Here is an 18,112-nt window from a genome sequence, read left to right on the forward strand (position 1 = left end):
AGTGTGTTCTTTATCTCCTGTCTGCTTTACCTGATTGCATTATCTAGGTTTTGGCCACTCTTTTGTTATTATACTGTAACTACTTAATTCCTGAATCCAGGTCACACCTTAAATATGCCCTTAGGGCAGGATTTGGGAGCACAGAGACAATGGGGATATTTCCCATTTCCTTTGACCTGGCAAAGAAATATTTGAGGTCATTTTGGGAGAGAGAAAATGGTTTCAGGACTTTTCTGTGGGTTTCAGACATGTGGTTTACATATTTGTGTGTGTTTGCTTGGTACATTTATGAACATCTATTATGTATATATAAGATCTTAAAATTTCTTATAACACCAGGCATACCTCAAGCTATTCATCTGAGCAGAGGCTCTTCCCAGATCTTAACCCCCCAGAATCTGCATTGTGTGTGTGTGTGCGCACTTGCTTGCTTGCTAGGACTTAGCTTTGAATGTGTGAAGTAGTAGCAAAGAAGAGAGTGCCTCTGGGTTTGTGCAGAGTACCTTTCCTGCACCAGTGATTAAGGGCAGCCACGATGGAGGTTCCCCATTAGTTGGGTAGGAAGCGCACTGCCCTTCAGCAAATTCTAAGAGACGGGGGGATATTGCCAAATTCACTCCCAGCCCCAAACAGTGCTGGCTCTATTGCAAGGTGGCTGCTTCAGGGAGATGAGGAGCCATGTATGTGCCCTGTGCCATCAAAGCCGGCCTGCTGCCCTCAGATGTGATGGAAAATGCTGTCCCGTCACAAGTATAGAAATGAGGTTGAGTTCCCAGGCTGTTCAGCTTCTCCATGTGGGATGGGAGGGGCCGGCACCATCTTTGCCTCAGGTGGAAAAAATTATTGGGCTGAATCCTGCCCTAAACCTACAAGCTGAAGGCTCATTTGGGCCAGGGTGTGTGTGTGAAGTGTCTGGAAGAAAACTAGTTACACGTAGGTAGCCGTGTTGGTCTGCCATAGTCAAAACAAAATAAAACAAAAAAATTCCTTCCAGTAGCACCTTAGAGACCAACTAAGTTTGTTCTTGGTATGAGCTGAAGAAGTGTGCATGCACACGAAAGCTCATACCAAGAACAAACTTAGTTGGTCTCTAAGGTGCTACTGGAAGGAATTTTTTATTTTGTTTTGGAAGAAAACTAGTTCCTTGAGGGTCAGAAATGGATGTTCTGCTGAATCCTGCAGGTGAATTAAGCTCATTGCTGCAAGTGAGCTGCAAGGCAAGGATTTTGGGAGGGCTATTCAGGCAGGCCAAAGTAAGAGGACAAGGAAGCCTGATATATCTGCTCCGGGGTGTGTGGCAGGGCCCTCAGTCTCCTCCACAGCCTTGCAATATGGAAATTCAGGGGCTTCCAGGCTAGTAGGGAGGTCCACCATTTTTTCCCCATTTGCAAATTAAGCACTGTGAATCCTTACCTCCCCGCTTCAGAAAAGCAATTGTTTCTTTCTTCTGCTTTTTTAAAAGGGGGCTTTCTGGATCAAGTCCTCCAAGTTAACACTCTTGCCTTGAAGCACTGGCAGGGCAAATTCTGAAATTAACACCCTTTCCCAACAAAACTGGAATCAGGCTAAAAAACAGCAGCCAAATGCTGAAGTCCTTCATGGCAGATCAGACCCTGCTGTGAAGGCCACATGAATCTGTTGGTGGCATTCCAAGACAAAGTTTGGCTGGGATAGTGCTTCATTTCAGCCAGAGCGCAGCCACAGAACCTCCTTGCAACATGGAGTCAAAGTGGGTAATGATGACCCAGGGTGGAAGTGCGGGTCCAAAATCCCTGTTTGGAAAGAGGGAAATCATAATAGATGTTTAGAAGAATGAAGAGGGAAGGGAGTCGTTCTGACTCAAAATTGTGGGAATGTTCAGGGATGCAGGAGAGGATATATTGTTTAAGATATCCTATTCCAACTTGTGTTTACAAGTTCAATAATATCAGCAGATACAGGTAGGTAGCCATGTTGGTCTGCCATAGTCAAAACAAAATAAAAAATAAAAAAATCCTTCCAGTAGCACCTTAGAGACCAACTAAGTTTGTTCTTGGTATGAGCTTTCATGTGCATGCACAGTTCTTCAGCAGAGTTTACATTCCCCTTTTAAACACACACAGCGGATGCTTGCTCAGGTTCGCTAAAACCTCTATAATAATACTGTCCTGGTATTTCCCCCTTAATCCCTCCGAAAAGATAAGACATGACACAGTGTGTTTATAAAAGTATAAAAAGAGTTTACTTACACAGCTGTTCACAAAAGGATCCCAGAAGGCAGACTTTAGCTTAGTGAAGTTACATACTTGGATACTATCCCATAAGGGAGAGAGTTCCTTCTCCTCTCTGGGCTAGAAGCCAAGAGAGCACCTTTGGCTAAGAAGATGCTGCTTCCTTGAGAGCAAAGTCAGAGAGATGGTGTCTGGCCTCTTTGCTTTTGTTTAACCTGCACAGGTGAGGCCACACCCACCTCCAGTCACATGCAGAGGAATCCCAGCCCAGGAGAAACAGGAAGTTCCTTTCTATATCCAGGGATGTTGTACTTGACTGCTCCCGTGTTTCACATCCCACAAAAATAATAACAACCCCACACTCTCTCCCCCCCCCCCCGCATCCTTAAATAAAGCTACCAGTATCCATTCAGCTTTGTAGAGCAGTGAAAGAGTTAACCAGAGCACCCCAGCAATTCAGTCCCAAGTGGTAGAGGATGATCATGGAGGAACTGAAGGTCTGTTTCAAAAAGGAAAGGGCCTAGTCCTTCTACCCTTCCCCCCAAGAACAAGAAAATTAGGATTCCTCCTCCACCGCACATTACAGGGAAAGAGAGTGATTTGCTGGAAAAAAATATGGGAGGGGAGAATCTCTTGCCACATTAAATGCTTCTCTATAAATAGAATTCCTATCCTATTCCCCATCACCAGGTTTGAAAAAAAGTGGTCTCTTTGGGAGATATAACTAGATCACACAAATGGAAGCTATTTTCTGTTTTTCTCCCTCTCATTCTCTGCCCCCAAGCCATTTAAAGGAGCAACGAAAAACAGTGGAGGCCCCATGTAGCAGTCTCTGTTCATAGTTGTAAGCCAGCCGTCCTCAGTCTGGTGCCTTCCAGGTACTTTGGACTACAACTCCCATCAGCCCCAGCGAACACCCTTTGTCCTGTTAACCACCAGGCCACACCTCTAGGTCTTCACCACTGGGCAAAGGCAGCATCAAGCTATGAGTTGCACCACACAGATTTCTTTTCTCATCACCTCAGACACAAAGTGGGTTGCATCCAATGCTAGTCCTGCTCAGAGCAGACCCATTGAAACAAATGAATCGGAGTTGGTCATGTTCATTAACTTCAGTAGGTCTACTCTGAGTAGGATTACCATTGGGTACAACCTCCTCCCCCCCTTTGTTTTTTTAAATGAAATCATTTCACACATTTCCACCTGCCGGACATCAAAGTGTATGGTGATCAAATGATGTGTCTGCATGTGTGGGGCAGGCCTCAGTTCTACTCTGATGCTCTGTTTGTAGAGCCAGCCCTACCATTAGGCAGAGTGGGGCATTCTTCCATTCTCCCCGAGTCCCTGAGCTAGCCTGATGCCCTGAGGCACACTGCAGGGTGTTGTCCCAACCACCAGGGTTGAAATAAGATAACAGCTGCCAGCCTGGTCAGATTCCATTGCATGGACTGGGGAGCGTGGTCTTGGGCAGCAAAATTTTCTAGGGCCTGCCAGGTCAATTAACACATGAACCAGCTGGAACCTTTGCTGGATTTTTTATTTTAAAAAAAGTTTTACAGTTCAACCGCAGAAAACGTTTGCGTAAACCATGTCAGAATATTTATAGTCATTGGCGATTGGACCATAGAATTCCCATAAAGGGCTTCATAAAACATTGTTTGATAGCAGCTGGTATGAGTTGATCTTGGACTGGTGTAATGTGGAACTAACCCTGTAACCCTATGCACACTTGTCTGGCAGTAAGTCTCATGGAATAATAAGAATTATTATTATTATTATTATTATTATTATTATTATTATTATTATTATTATTTATGGAACTCAGCTTCCCATTAGGCATGCACAACAGTTTCCCCTTGGACACAGAGAAGATTCTCCCTAACCCAGCAGAGATATTCCTGAGGATAGAATAGAGAACTACATAGAATAATTAGAAATACATAGAATATATTTCCGGGGAATATGGGAGGTGGTTAGAAGAGTGCAACACTAGGGTAGCCTGATGCAGAAGACAAGGTTTCTGCAAACTCTTAATGCAGTCTGCAACTGCTGAAATACTACACAGCTGTTAAAGGTCCAGGAGCCCTTTTCATCTGCCCACCCCCGCAGACACATCTGGATGTTTCGATGGGAGACGAAGTGCTTTGACAATGGGTGCGCCTTATCCCTGTAGTTACCACATCTGTTTCTCTCTACTCAGGAAGACAACCACAGCTACTATATATCTCGAATGTACGGTCCGAGTGAAGCGCGAGCCAAGGAACTTTGGGTAGAAGTTACAGCAGCCAACAGGAGCCAAGTCAAAGTCCATGGAATCCTCTCCAATACGCACAGGCAAGCCTCGGTGAGCATCTCTCTTCACCTGCCCATTTGTTGGCTATGTGCTTACCTATCTATGTATCCATTGGCATTTCCAGCCACTTTTCTTTGGTTGTCCTTTCCCTCCAAACCGTGATTAGTCTCCAAGATTTTGATAGAAAATAGATGAAGTTTTACAGTGCAGGGAAAAGCTGACTGGAAAACATTCCCTCTTGTCATATTTTGGCTTCCCTCTACCTATATTAAAAAAAAAATGAAGGCTGAAATGCGAACATCTGCTTATTTTAACTGCTGTATCAGCATAGGGAAAAGCAGGTATTTCTGCTCATAACACAAAACACTAAACTATGGTTTGTTGAGCTATGGTTTAGTAGGTGTGAGACCTGTCTGGAAATTTAAGTGTGATTCGTTGTTGGTTTATGAGCTTTGGTTTATTTTAATCATGGTGTAAAACCAGCACCCTTTCCTAACCATGGTTTGTTTGATGATGCCACCCAGACACTTGTCTAACTACAAAAGCACAAGGGAAGAGGAGCTGGAAAACAAAGTGACATGCTGGAAACAAGCCACGGTTTCTTTGGTTGTCTGTAGGACAACTTGTGATTAACTCATGGTTTGTTAAATAAACAACCTGAACAAACCATGGTTTAGCACTGTGCTGCTAACTAGCCATTCCTGAGCTCCTATGAGGTGTGACCAGCAAATCAATACTAAAACATATGCTTATCTTATAACTGCAGCAGCAACATAAGCCATCAATTGTGTTGCCAGCCTACTCTTCTCTGTGCAGGCATTTCACAGAATTCTAAAGCCTTGGTCATTGATTTTTCTAAACTCATAAACTCTTAGTCACAGTCGTAGCCAGTTTATTTAATTACTGCACTTCCTACAAATACATTTGTGCTCAAAGCAGTTTACTGGATACAGTCTAAAACACGATAGAAGTAGAGGAACCATAATAATCCGATACAAATTGTATTACTACAACGTGGCGCGGACATAAACCTTAACTGAAAGGTTCATTAACAAAATATCTTCACATCCCGGAGAGGTACTGAACAGAAAATAAAAATACAGAAAGATTGCTTATTTTCACTGTAGCGTTAGCATATGTTGTACAGGTATTGTGTGAGTTGACACCATATGTTTTTGTCTGTGACATTTACGTAAACACAAGCCTACAACAAATATCTTAGCTGTGTTGTCCTTTCCCCCTCCATCCAATTGGATCACATTTTCTCCAATATTTTTGCGTGAAACCTTAAAATTAAATGAATGTCCAAGGGGAGGGAGGTGGAGACAGCACATAACAATATACCCTTTTTATTATAGGGGAATACATGGAGAATTAAGTGTTGCAAGTTGGGGGGAATAGTTTTATGAATTTTTTTGGATCAGTTATTATTTGCACGAATGAATGCACATGAAGGTTGAACTCCTCCATCAAGGGTTTCATCTTGAGAAGGGGAGCCCGTTTGTGCCAACATCTGGCCCTCCACCAACGAAATCTGTAACCCGGGAATGTGAGCTGTACTTCCAGTAAAGCCTCCTGCAAGTGTAGGATTCAGCACCTTAAGAATCTCAGCCTCGTTTTTTATATACATAATAAAAGGGCATTTCTAACCCTCGTGGCAGCAGAGATGGGCTGGAAAATACACCTGCAGCTCTTAACAAATTATCAGAAGCCAGAGGAGGGGCTGAGGTTCAACCTCCGTATTTTGTAAAGCTCCTTACCTCTCTCTGTAATGAGCAGAAACAGAATGAATTATGCCAATGGGTAAATACATGCACATCTGCTTAATTTGCAAGCATTTAGTTGTAATTACTGGCTTTCCTTGGCACAGAATCTGGATTCCGTCCCCTCCTTCCCTTAATGCTCAAGCCTATATTTGTATGCTTACAAGTTCCTCCATTTGATCTTGAACCCTGTGGAAATTTGGGGTCGTGAACATGCTCAACGCATCACCCAGCAAGCTTCCTGCCTTAATGCTGTTATTCCCATCTGTCCTCCTACAGAGAGTCATCCTATCATTTGACTTCCCCTTCTATGGGCATTACCTGCGGCAAGTCACCATAGCAACTGGAGGTGAGCTTCACTGGGTACCACATTGGGTTTAAGGGATGATTTTTTTTGCAAAGATTTTCAGAATACTGAAGGGGGTGAGGAGTGGCTGTAGCAAAAGTACTAGAAGCAACATGGCAACGTCCTTTGTGATATCTCCATTCCTTTATATAATAATAATAATAATAATAATAATACTAATAATAATAATAATAATAACAACAACAACAACTTTTTATTTATACCCCGCCCTTCCCTGCCAAACCGGGCTCAGGGCGGCTAACACCAATAAAATCACAACAAAAACATAAAACAGTTCATTAAAATACAGATTAAAATACAATTTAAAATTAAATCTAAACTGCAGCCTCATTTTTAAGTAGCCCACCAATCACACCAAAAGAACGAAACATCAGGGGTTAAACTGAAACCAACCCAAAGGCTGGGTGGAACAGCTCCGTCTTGCAGGCCCTGCGGAAAAATGCCAAATCCCGCAGGGCCCTGGTCTCTTGTGCCAGACTGTTCCACCAAGTCGGGGCCAGTACTGAGAAGGCCCTGGCCCTAGTTGAAGCCAACCTAGCATCCTTGTGGCTCTGGACCTCCAACAAATTATTATTTGAGGACCTTAAGGTCCTACCCGGGGCATACCAGGAGAGGCGGTCCCTTTACCCTAAGTGCTTGGACTGCAGCCACTTTGGGTGGGAAGTGTGGGCCTGGTTTTGCCCCACTCTTGCCAATCTCACTGTTGCCTTTCCAGCAAGACTAGGCTCTATATTTTTGCTTCCTGAAACGGTGGGGGGGGGGGGCGCTGAAGTGAACCTGCAATATGATAATTTATTTCTCTTACTCATGTGCCCTGGCTTGGATTTTCCACATAACATCGTTGGGGAACCTGTGACCCTGCAGACTACAACTCCCATCATCCCTTGTCACTGGTCTGTGGTGTTTGGGGCTGATGGGAGGTGGAGTCCAACAGCAGCTGGGAGGCTGCACTCTCTTGGCCTAGAAGGAAAGCAAGTTGATAATTACCAGAAATTATTCTTACTCGTATGCTCTCCCTCCTTCCAAATAGGGTGTCTGTGTGTCCTATTTCCCCCCAAGGACAGCCCTCTATTTGAATAGCTGGCCACTCCAAGTCCAGCTTAGAGATAAAGAACCATGAGAAGGGAGGGCAGGAGGGGCCTTAACTTTGCCCATCAGCAACCTGGACAACAGACTTATTGGGCAACCAGGTCACCTGGAGAGATGTCACTTTATTTCTATTTAAATCGTAGCAGTAATTTCTGCTCTTGCATCTGTTCATTAAAAAAACAGCACATGCAAATTGTGTGCAAGGTCTGTATGCCCAGCTCATCACTCACAAGGCAAAAGTGACCGCCCTAATACCAAGCTCAGCCAATAGAACAGAAGGCTCTTAATCTCACGGTTTGAGCCCCAATTTTGAGTGAAAGATTCCTGCATAGTAGATAGAGGGGGTTGTACTAGACGACCCTCGTGGTCCCCTCCAACTCTAGAATTCCATGATTCTGAGATGCTTCAAGAAGCTCTGGAATGAGGGGCTGAAAGAGAAGGCTGGCAAATGGCGGCCAGAGGGCATCCCTTATGTCTACGTTTAGGGAAGTTTTTTTTATGACTGATGTTTTATTGTATTTTTAATCTCTGTTGGTAGCCACCCAGAGTGGCTGGGGAAACCCAGCCAGATGGTTGGGGTACAAATAAATTATTATTATTATTATTATTATTATTATTATTATTATTATTATTCACTTCGTGGGCTGCCCACGGTTAGGGGAAGAGTGCTTGCTTTACACACACAGAAGGTCCCGGTTTCAGTCTCCAACATTTCCAGGTGCGGCTGGGAACGTTCCCTTTTGGAGAGTGTAGATAATACTGAGCTAGATGGACCAGTTGTTTGATTTGGTATAAGGCAGCTTCAGCTCCGTACATTTCTGTGTCCATGAGAACTGGCGGATCGCAGAGCAAGCGTGAGTCACATCCCCCATTGCTTCTTCTGAAAATTTATCCTGCCTCAACCCAGCCTGCTGCCCCTCCTGACCTCTGTGGAGCTCCTGCTCTCCCACTTGTGGCAACATCTGGAATCTATCTGTGGTGTTTACTGGAACTTCTCGTTTCTCCACCTTCCTTGCCGTCACCTCCGTCGCCCAGCTGGCAGCAGCTGTGCTGCGCTAGCCTAGCTCTGAGGATCGGAATGGCTTGCCCCCTCTGCTCTGAGATCCTGCAGTCTGTAGGTTTTCAGCACAGCAGCGAGTCTTGAAAGGTTTGCCTTGTAGCTGAGCAAGGAGGTCGGCTTGATGATTTTATGTCTCCACACTGCCACTGAAACAAAAAACCCCTCCCCTCCCCTTCCCCCACCAGAGCGTTGATGTCTTTGGTTTGGTGGCTAGCAAAGTGGGCTTTATTTATTTGTTGCATTGCATGTTTAACCTTCCCATCCTCTGAGGCATGCGATAGGGGGTACATGTTCCTCTACCCTCGCTCTCCATAACGACCCTGTGCGGGAGGTTAGGCTGAGAAATGGCTGTGGGAATGTTTAGGGATGCAGGAGAGGATATATTGTTTAATATATCCTATTCCAACTTGTGTTAATGTCCCAGAACTTAGTAGAGTCTTACATTCCCCTTTTAAACACACACAGCGGATAGCTTGCTCGGGTTCGCTAGAACCTCTGTAATAAATGTCCTGGTATTTCCCCCTTTTAATCCCTCTCAAAATAAGACACTGCACAGTCTTCTATAAAAGCATGAAAAGAGTTTACTTACATACACCATCCTGTTCACAATAAGATCCCAGAAGGCAGACTTTTAGCTTAGAAAATAGTATACCGGTACATGTGGAGACTATCTCCATACGGGAAAAACCCCTATGTCCTCTCTTGGCTGGAAGCCAAGAGAGCATCTTTGCCCTAACTAGATGTTGCTCTCTTGAGCAGGCGATCCAAAAGAGAAAGATGGAGTCTGGCCCCTGTGGTTTTGTGTTGACCTGCACAGGTGAGGCCACACCCATCTCCAGTTACACAGAGGAAGTTTGTCTCAGCCCAGGAGAACAGGAAGTTCCGGCTGGAGGACTGAGGCAACCTTCATGTCCACTCTAGCGATGTTGTATTTGACTGCTCTCGTGTTTCACAATGGCGACCTTCATAACTGAGTGGGAATGAAAAATAGAGTGTTCCTGAGTCGTGTGTGCGTGTGTGTTCGTGTGCAGCAGGGTTCCCGTCTCCACTGTCCTAGAGCCATCCAATCAGCAATATGAAAGGGGAGCCTTTTTAGCCACTGAGAAGAAGTCTTCTTACCCTTTGTGCCCATTGGAGCCAATCAGGAGATGAGTCAGCCGCTGAGGATTGGCTCCTAGGATCGCTCTAGAGAAAACACATGGGAATCATAGAATTGTAGAGTTGGAAGGGACCACAAGGGTCATCTAGTCCAACTCCCCACGATGCAGGAATCTTTTCGCCCACAGAACATTGAGGAGCAGTGGTTCTGCATGCTAAGCCTTTAGGAATACAGAAACGCAAGGTGCACCCGTTTCCACGGAAAGGTGTGCAATGGAACTTCAAGAGAAACACAAGTTAAGTTACTACCCATGAACATATGGAAAAAGCATATATGGGATGCAGCAACGTCTGGGTGTCACACCAGAAACAGGAGGGCAATTAAAGGCATAGCAAACAGAGACACCTTCCAAAAAAAACGTAGACCTTGTTATAACAACCACTCAATATTCTCAGTGGAGGGGTTACGTTAAGTAATATATTTGAATGTCAGATGTGTAAGTGTAGGTCTAGAGACAATGGATAAAACAAACACCATTAGCTATACCAGTGTTTTTCAACCTTTTTTGGGCAAAGGCACACTTGTTTCATGAAAAAAATCACGAGGCACACCACCATTAGAAAATGTTAAAAAAAATTAACTCTGTGCCTATATTGACTATATATAAAGTAATTCTCTTGAATAGGAATCAAATAAACACAAAGAAAGTATTTTATAATTACTTTATTATGAAATAGTAAGTAAACAGAAATATGAAAAATTATAAAATACTTTATTCAGTGCGCAACCAGGGCCTGTTTGGCTGAACACAAAGCTGATATTCTGGCTGGAATTTTTCCCACGGCACACCAGGCAACATCTCGCGGCACACTAGTGTGCCGCGGAACAGTGGTTGAAAAACACTGAGCTATACTGCCGGTTAAGTGTTTAATGGTTATTGTTTTCGTATTTGTTTGAAAAACCAATTATTATTTTCTTTTCTTTTTTAAAACTCTGAAAGAAGTTATTGCCACTCTCCAAATCATGTGTACAGAAAATAGTAGATCTAGCTGAAAGGCAGGACATGGAGATCTGCATTGATTGTTGCAACACATCCCCAATTATTATCATTGTATAATTGTAAGATTATTGTAGAAGCTTAGAAGGTTGTGTACTCTTAGAAGGGGTTGTGGCTGTGAGGGTGTGTAGCTGTGACTATCCTGAAGAGCCTCTAGTTCTGAATCTGCTTCCACTGCTGTCACTGCAGCACTCTGGCTCTCTAGAAAGTGACCCTGGGGTTCCTAGGAGTCTCTGGGGAAGAAGGCAACAGGATTGTAGATGGTGACATAAAATAGCTTGGTTCCCTCCCTCCCCCTTGGTCTCTTTGCCAGGCTTCATCTTCATGGGGGACGTCATTCATCGGATGCTGACAGCAACGCAGTACGTTGCTCCTCTCATGGCAAACTTCAACCCCAGCTACTCCCGAAATTCCACCGTCAAATACTTTGACAACGGTGAGTCCTCCTCACATGCAGACTTGGAAAAATCCTTGGGAGCGCTTCGTATCTCCCTTTTTGTTTTACACCAGAACCGGTGTTTATTTTGCAAAGCAAAACGTGAAAATCCAAAATTCTCTGCTTAGGTGCTTTTCGCACAGGTTTATTTTTTTTGTACTCTAGAAGTATAGCTCGACTATAGTCATAGGAACTAGCTCCTGGGGGCTGAGGGAGTTTGGAGCACCCCCCCCCTTTTAGGGGACCAGGTCCCATCAATATTCAGAAGGTGTTCGGCTCCGCTCCCTGGCTCCTCACGACATCGCTTACGTGATGTCAGGACGTCATGTCAAGCCCCCTCAATCATGTTGAGAAGCTGGCGCCTCTGACTATATTACCAACTCAATTTGCCTTTATTTCACACTTATGATATTGATAAGATAACTCCCAATAGACAGCATGGCCACTGTTCATGGATGATGGGAATTGTAGTTCAGCAATGTCCACAAGGCACCAAGATGGGAAAGTCTGGGTTAGGCTTATCTATGGGCAAGTGGGTGGCCCTGCCTTGTTTTTGGCAGGGAGCATGGCTAGTTGGCTTCTGAGTTCCTTCCTTGAATCTGTGAATGATAGCAGAAGTTTCAAGTTCCTAGTCCCATGCCAGCTGTTAGTGTAAAACAATGGCCTTCTCATATTCTCACCCCTTCTCCTGCTCTTCTTCCTCTTCAGGGACAGTCTTTGTGGTTCAGTGGGACCAAGTGTACCTGGAAGGAAAAGAAGACAGAGGCTCGTTTGACTTCCAGGCAGCTTTGCACAGTGATGGCAGAATAGTCTTTGGCTACAAAGAGGTGAGGGGATTTAGTTTCTGGGCTCAACTCAAAGTCCTGGTTTTGTCCTATAACACCTTAGGCAGCTTGAGACACCAGTACCTTAGAGACTGCCTCTCCTTGCATGAATCTACCTAAGGCAGGCTCATTATCTGAGGCCCTTCTTTGTGTGTGTGTCCGTCCCCGTCCCTCCTGGGAGGTGCGGGGTGGCAGCAGCAATATGAATATAGGCCTTATGAGTGGTGGCTCCTGGTTGTAGAATGCTCTTCCCAGAGAGATGCGCCTGGAACCATCGTTGGGAACTAAGTAAAGATGTCCCTCTTCACCCAGGCATTTGGCTCTTTATTGGAATAATATGGTTTGAAGATGCTCTAGCCTGTATTGGTGTTCATCTTTTAGTAGGGTGGGATAGAATTTTTTTTATTTTTTGCCATTGCAGGTTGAGCACTTTTAGTCAGTGAATTTTCTTTTATCTTTTGGGCAAAAGATAAAATATAGGTGGTACAGAACTAAAAGTTCATTGTTGTTTCCTCTGCTAAGAAGTTCGTCAAAGTCTTAGCCATTTAGGAGAAGAGTAGGTGTGGAATTACCTTTCTTTAACTCCATGGATGGGATTTTCTAAGCCTTCTTCCCCCTTTCCTGGCTCTAGATCCCTATGTCTGTCCTGGAGATTAGTTCTACACAACATCCTGTCAAAGCTGGACTCTCAGACGCTTTCATGATCCGTAAATCCTCCCCTGGCGTGCCTGGTGAGTCTGGGCTATTTGGAAGAGGAGAAGTATGAGAGTGGATCCCTAGACAGGTAGACTTATTGGTTGGAGAGCTCCAAGTTCAGAGGACCTGTTGCTGAAGAGCCACAGAGGGTGATAGCTATTGTCCTCCTGTCCTGCTTGGGGGCTTCCCATAAGCATCTGCTTGGCCACTGTGGAAAAGAGGATGCTTGACTAGATAGATCGTTGCTCTCCTCCAGCAGGGCTCATCTGAAGTTCCTCTGAGGTTCTTCTGATGGGTTCTTATCTTAGACAGACAGTGCCAGGGCTGATGACATGCCTACCACCATAAGCCAACAACCTCCAGCCATATTCTCCTACCCCTTGTGCAAAACAAAATAAAAAAATAAAAAAATCCTTCCAGTAGCACCTTAGAGACCAACTAAGTTTGTTATTGGTATGAGCTTTCATGTGCATGCACACTTCTCCAGATATGTAGGTATCTGAAGAAGTGTGCATGCACATGAAAGCTCATACCAGAACAAACTTAGTTGGTCTCTAAGGTGCTACTGGAAGGATTTTTTTATATTTTATTAGCTGGCCTGGCCACGCGTTGCTGTGGGGTTTTTTGCTTTTTAAAATTCTGACCCCGAGAGTATTCTGGAAGCTCCTGTTTTCGTTCTTCCCTGTCCCTTTAGAGCAGGGGTCAGCAACCTTTTCCAGCCGTGGGCCGGTCCACTGTCCCTCAGACCATGTGAATGAACGAATTCCTATGCCCCACAAATAACCCAGAGATGCATTTTACATAAAAGAACACATTGGTCAGTGGTATTGATCACTTGGGACTGTGTGTGTGGAACATGCGAAGCTGCGGTGGCCATTTTAGGTGAGGGCACTTGGGAAATTTTAAAATGCCTGTGAGTGTGCAGCGGCCATTTTAAATGAGGGCAGGTCTGATGACATCAACAGGCAATCCGCCTTTCTATTGGATGCTGTTGGAGTCTTCATTCCTTTTGCTGGTGAGGTATAATAGGTGCGCCACTTCCCCCCCTTTATCCTTTATGTTAGGTATGACAGGTGTGGTTTTTTAAAAAATTTATTATGCCAGATACTTCCTTGATGGTCAAGTTACGCTTTGTCCTAATTTGATACTGTTTGGTGCAGCGGTTACAGAGAACATAGGTTTCCGGCGTACATGCAATGGGAACATTTATATATATATAGATTTTGTTTTGACTATGGCAGACCAACACGGCTACCTACCTGTAACTACCCCTTGTGCAGTAAGCAAAAGGGAATACGCATTCCAAAGAATACCCAAAGAAGGGACAAGCTGGATTCTACATTGTCCAGGCTTCTGCTATATAGGGAGTTGGGGACGACCAAAAAAAGCTTTCTTCCAGCCCCGAAAGTGCCAGAGGTGCTCCAAAACTGCTCACGAGCTGCATCATTGTATTTAACCGTGCAGAGATCTGCATGACTGCGATATGAGACTGCGCCCCACAAGACAGAGGGCAGAGACCCGCTTTAATTGAATACCCCCATCTTTGCCTTTTTTTCAGAAGCTCACCGTCGGACCATCTACGAATATCACCGAGTGGAGCTGGACACCAGCAAGATCACTAGCGCATCGGCTGTGGAGTTTGTGCCCTTGCCCAGTGAGTCGAAAGCGCATTATGAAGCATGCCTCTAGCAAACAGAGTCTCAAGCACTGTTGTCATGAGTTAGATAAGGATGTGTGTGAGGAAAGCCTTCCTGGGCATAATGATGACAATACGAAGATGCATTTAGCAGGGGTTTTGAAGAGAAGGGAGCTGTTCATTCTCCTTCTTTGTGACTAAGAGCATCCCTCAGTTTGTTTGCTCTCGCCTTCTCCCACCAACCACCCTTCGCAGCAGCACATTCTGTACCTTCCGCTCCTTGAGATGCATCACAAAGGGGACGGTTAAAGGGATAGTATTTAGCCCACGAGGACAATGCCAGGGAAAAACAAAAACATCCTGCTTGCCTCCATAAATACCCAGTGGAGGATAAACCTGTCCGGGAGATGCCAAGGTTATACGCTTAAGCCATATCTGTTGGGTGTTTTATGACAACCCAAACAGCAGGCTCAGTCTGCTGCAACACAGGCTATAAATAAGTGCTCTGAAATGGTGTAAAAAAGGGGGGGAGAAGAAAATAACCCATTGTTGTGTTAAACACACGCACACACAGGCGCGCACACACACACGCACACACACACACACAAGTCTTTTATGACCACTGGAATGAAGACCAAAAATCAGATGAAAAGAGTCTTATGGCATGGATGTGGCCCCAGGGCTCTCTGTAGCCCTCAGATCTCCCTCCAGGGCACGCCCTTCACCGGCCCTGCTTCACAATTCAGGTCTTTTCACCCAGCTGGAACTGCATGCTTGAACTTGGATAATGCCTCTGGTTGCCTGGTTGCAGGGCAGAGATCTCTGTGCGTAGAAACTAGTCTCCTGTACAAGGGTAATATATATATATATATATTGGCTGGTCCACCTGCTTATAACTCTTGCCCCACCCTGATTTAAATTAGAGTCAATCTGTAAATTTGCACATAAACCTATAAGTTAGCATATGCAAATTTTCATGGAGATAAGTTTTGCAATTTCCCCTTTCTTTCTTTCTTTTTTTTGACAAGGTTTAAGTAGCCTATACTACTACTACTATGAGGAAGTGTTAAAGGTATTCCATAGGAATGCATAACAGCAGAAAAGAGTCCTTAATGAGCTCTAGTGGCAGGGAGTACCGCTGACCCTGAAATATAAAAATGTAACGAAGCGTGGATATCTAAACTTGTAACTATTAAAAATGGAACGGGGGAAACGATTTTCCTACATGTTGCATTTCATACCCCACCTTATGTCCAGAGAGCTCTAGACCAGGCATCCCTGGACTACAATTCCCATCATCCCTGACCACTGGTCCTGTTAGCTAGGGATCATGGGAGTTGTAGGCCAAAACATCTGGAGGGCCGTAGGCTGGGGATGCCTGCTCTAGACGGTATACGTCTCTCTCATACCAAGAGCCAGTGTGGTGTAGTGGTTAAGAGTGGTAGACTCGTAATCTGGTGAACCGGGTTCGCTTCCCCGCTCCTCCACATGCAGCTGCTGGGTGACCTTGGGCTAGTCACACTTCTTTGAAGTCTCTCAGCCCTACTCACCTCACAGAGTGTTTGTTGTGGGGGAGGAAGGGAAAGGAGAATGTTAGCCGCTTTGAGACTCCTTCGGGTAGTGAAAAGCGGGATATCAAATCCAAACTCTTCTTCTTCTTCTTCTTCTTCTTCTTCTTCTTCTTCTTCTTCTTCTTCTTCTTCTTCTTCTTCTCTCACCACCTCTGTAATAACCACAGAAAAATCAGCTTTTTTCATATACATAAAACAAAACAAAAAGTTGTCGCAGTGGGTCCGCTAGGTATTTGTAGGTGGCAGTGTGCTTTAGATAGCAAGGCACATCATGTGAAAATGTGTTAAAAGCCAACAGCCCTACTACATTTGGGAGCCCTCCTGTGCATTACGCTGAGCAGGGCCCTAGACCTCTGCCCCCCAAATCCTGCCTTGAGGGCACCACTAAGCTGTCCGTGCCTTCACTATGCACTCCCAGTTTGGCCCTAAGAGCTGAGACAGAATGGGAGTCAAGTTGAGGCACTTGCCGGAAAATTCCAGATCCAAGCACAAGCGAGGGGTGATCGATGAAATCAGCGAGAAACTATTTGCTTCGGTCCGGTGACATGCCGAATGCTTCTCCCTGAGGGAAAAAGGCTCGTTAAAATCTGCTGCCAACACAATGGAAGGAGATTGGGATACATCCCCCCCACCCACCCCGTTTTGCTGTTATGAATAGAATCACAAGTGCTTCCAGCTTTTTGCTGCGATTCCGAGAGATTGCTCCGTACCAGTTTTTTTTCCAAGAAAAGAGGAACAAAAGGTTTTTACTTTTAAGTTAGGAAACATCTCAGCTTTCCCTCATTTTCTCTTGAATTCTGGGAGGGTGTCCCAGGCCAAGGCCTTGAGAGTAGGGTCAGATTTGCAGGGTGGGGACGGGGGAAAATGAATAACACATAAACTTTCTCAGCAGTCAAGGGGAGAGGATTCGGCACAGAGTGGCCACTTAGCACCAAAAAAAGAGGGGCAGATTTGCACAAAGATTGCGCACACTAACTTTATTTATTGCACATTATGTGCCAGCTTCCCCCCACCGCAGGAGCTCAAAGTGCCAGACATAATTCTCCCCCCTCCTTATTTAATCCTTCACAACGAACCTGTGTGGTAGGTTGGGCTGAGAGACAAATCACTGGCCCAAAGTCACCCAGTCAGCTTCATCTTCCAGGCTGGCTTCTGCCTCGGCTCCTCTCATTTTGGAAAGCAAGTATTGGAGCTCTCGCGCTTTTCCTCTTTCCCCTGCAGCTTGCCTCCAGCACCAGAGCTGCGAAGTTTGCACGACATCTGACCTAACCTTCAACTGCAGCTGGTGTCACGTCCTGCAGAGGTAATGCACACAAATGCACTGGGAGGGGATGCACATTCGCACCTTGAGAGTCAAGTTAGCTCCCTCTAGTCTCGTCCTATTTATGGTGCATTTATGGTGCAGCTAGGTCATTTTAGACCTTGGGACTTAATGATCTCAGGGGTGGGGTGGGGGTGGGAAGAAGGATCCTCCCTCTTTAGATGGCAGTGTCCCTTACTTCAAAATGTGGCAATGCATCCCTATGGCATTTGAGGACCCTTGAACTCATTTGACTGAGCAGCTGGTTTGCATTTCTGCCCCCAAAGTCCTGCCTTGATTGCCCTGCACCACACTTACGTAGGACTATGACGGAATAAAGATGTAGCAAAAGAAATTTTTTTGTGGGGAGGTCAGGTCAATTACAAGCTTTTTCTAAAGCAAGTTTAGGAAAGTATGCACTGGCTACCAGTTCGTTTCTGGGCCCAATTCAAAGTGCTGGTTTTGACCTAAAAAGCCTTAGACTGCTCAGGACTGTAATACCTCAAGGACCACCTCTTTCCATATGAACCTACACAGACCCTGAGGTCATCTTCTGAGGCCCTCATTCGTGTACCTCCTCGAGAGGTCCGGAGGGTGGCAACACGAGAACAGGGCCTTCTCTGCAGTGGCTCCCAGTCTGTGGAATTCTCTCCTCAGGGAAGTTTGCCTGGCGCCTTCATTACACACACTTAGGCGCCAGGCAAAAACCTT

General features: G+C 45.1%; 1 protein-coding gene across 1 annotated transcript in view; it reads left to right on the forward strand.

Annotated features, from left to right (window-relative positions):
- The window catches only part of PLXDC1 (plexin domain containing 1), a 52,641-nt gene that overhangs the window by 21,892 nt on the left and 12,637 nt on the right, over positions 1 to 18,112 (forward strand). Inside the window, exons 3-9 of the mRNA XM_033170262.1 lie at positions 4,411 to 4,554; positions 6,546 to 6,615; positions 11,252 to 11,374; positions 12,083 to 12,201; positions 12,830 to 12,929; positions 14,453 to 14,548; positions 17,323 to 17,404. Of these exons, the coding sequence (XP_033026153.1) occupies positions 4,411 to 4,554; positions 6,546 to 6,615; positions 11,252 to 11,374; positions 12,083 to 12,201; positions 12,830 to 12,929; positions 14,453 to 14,548; positions 17,323 to 17,404 (734 nt within the window). The remainder of the gene's footprint in view (positions 1 to 4,410; positions 4,555 to 6,545; positions 6,616 to 11,251; positions 11,375 to 12,082; positions 12,202 to 12,829; positions 12,930 to 14,452; positions 14,549 to 17,322; positions 17,405 to 18,112) is intronic.

This window comes from Lacerta agilis, chromosome 14 (genome assembly GCF_009819535.1).
Source record: "Lacerta agilis isolate rLacAgi1 chromosome 14, rLacAgi1.pri, whole genome shotgun sequence".
NCBI classification, from domain to species: Eukaryota; Metazoa; Chordata; class Lepidosauria; order Squamata; family Lacertidae; genus Lacerta; species Lacerta agilis.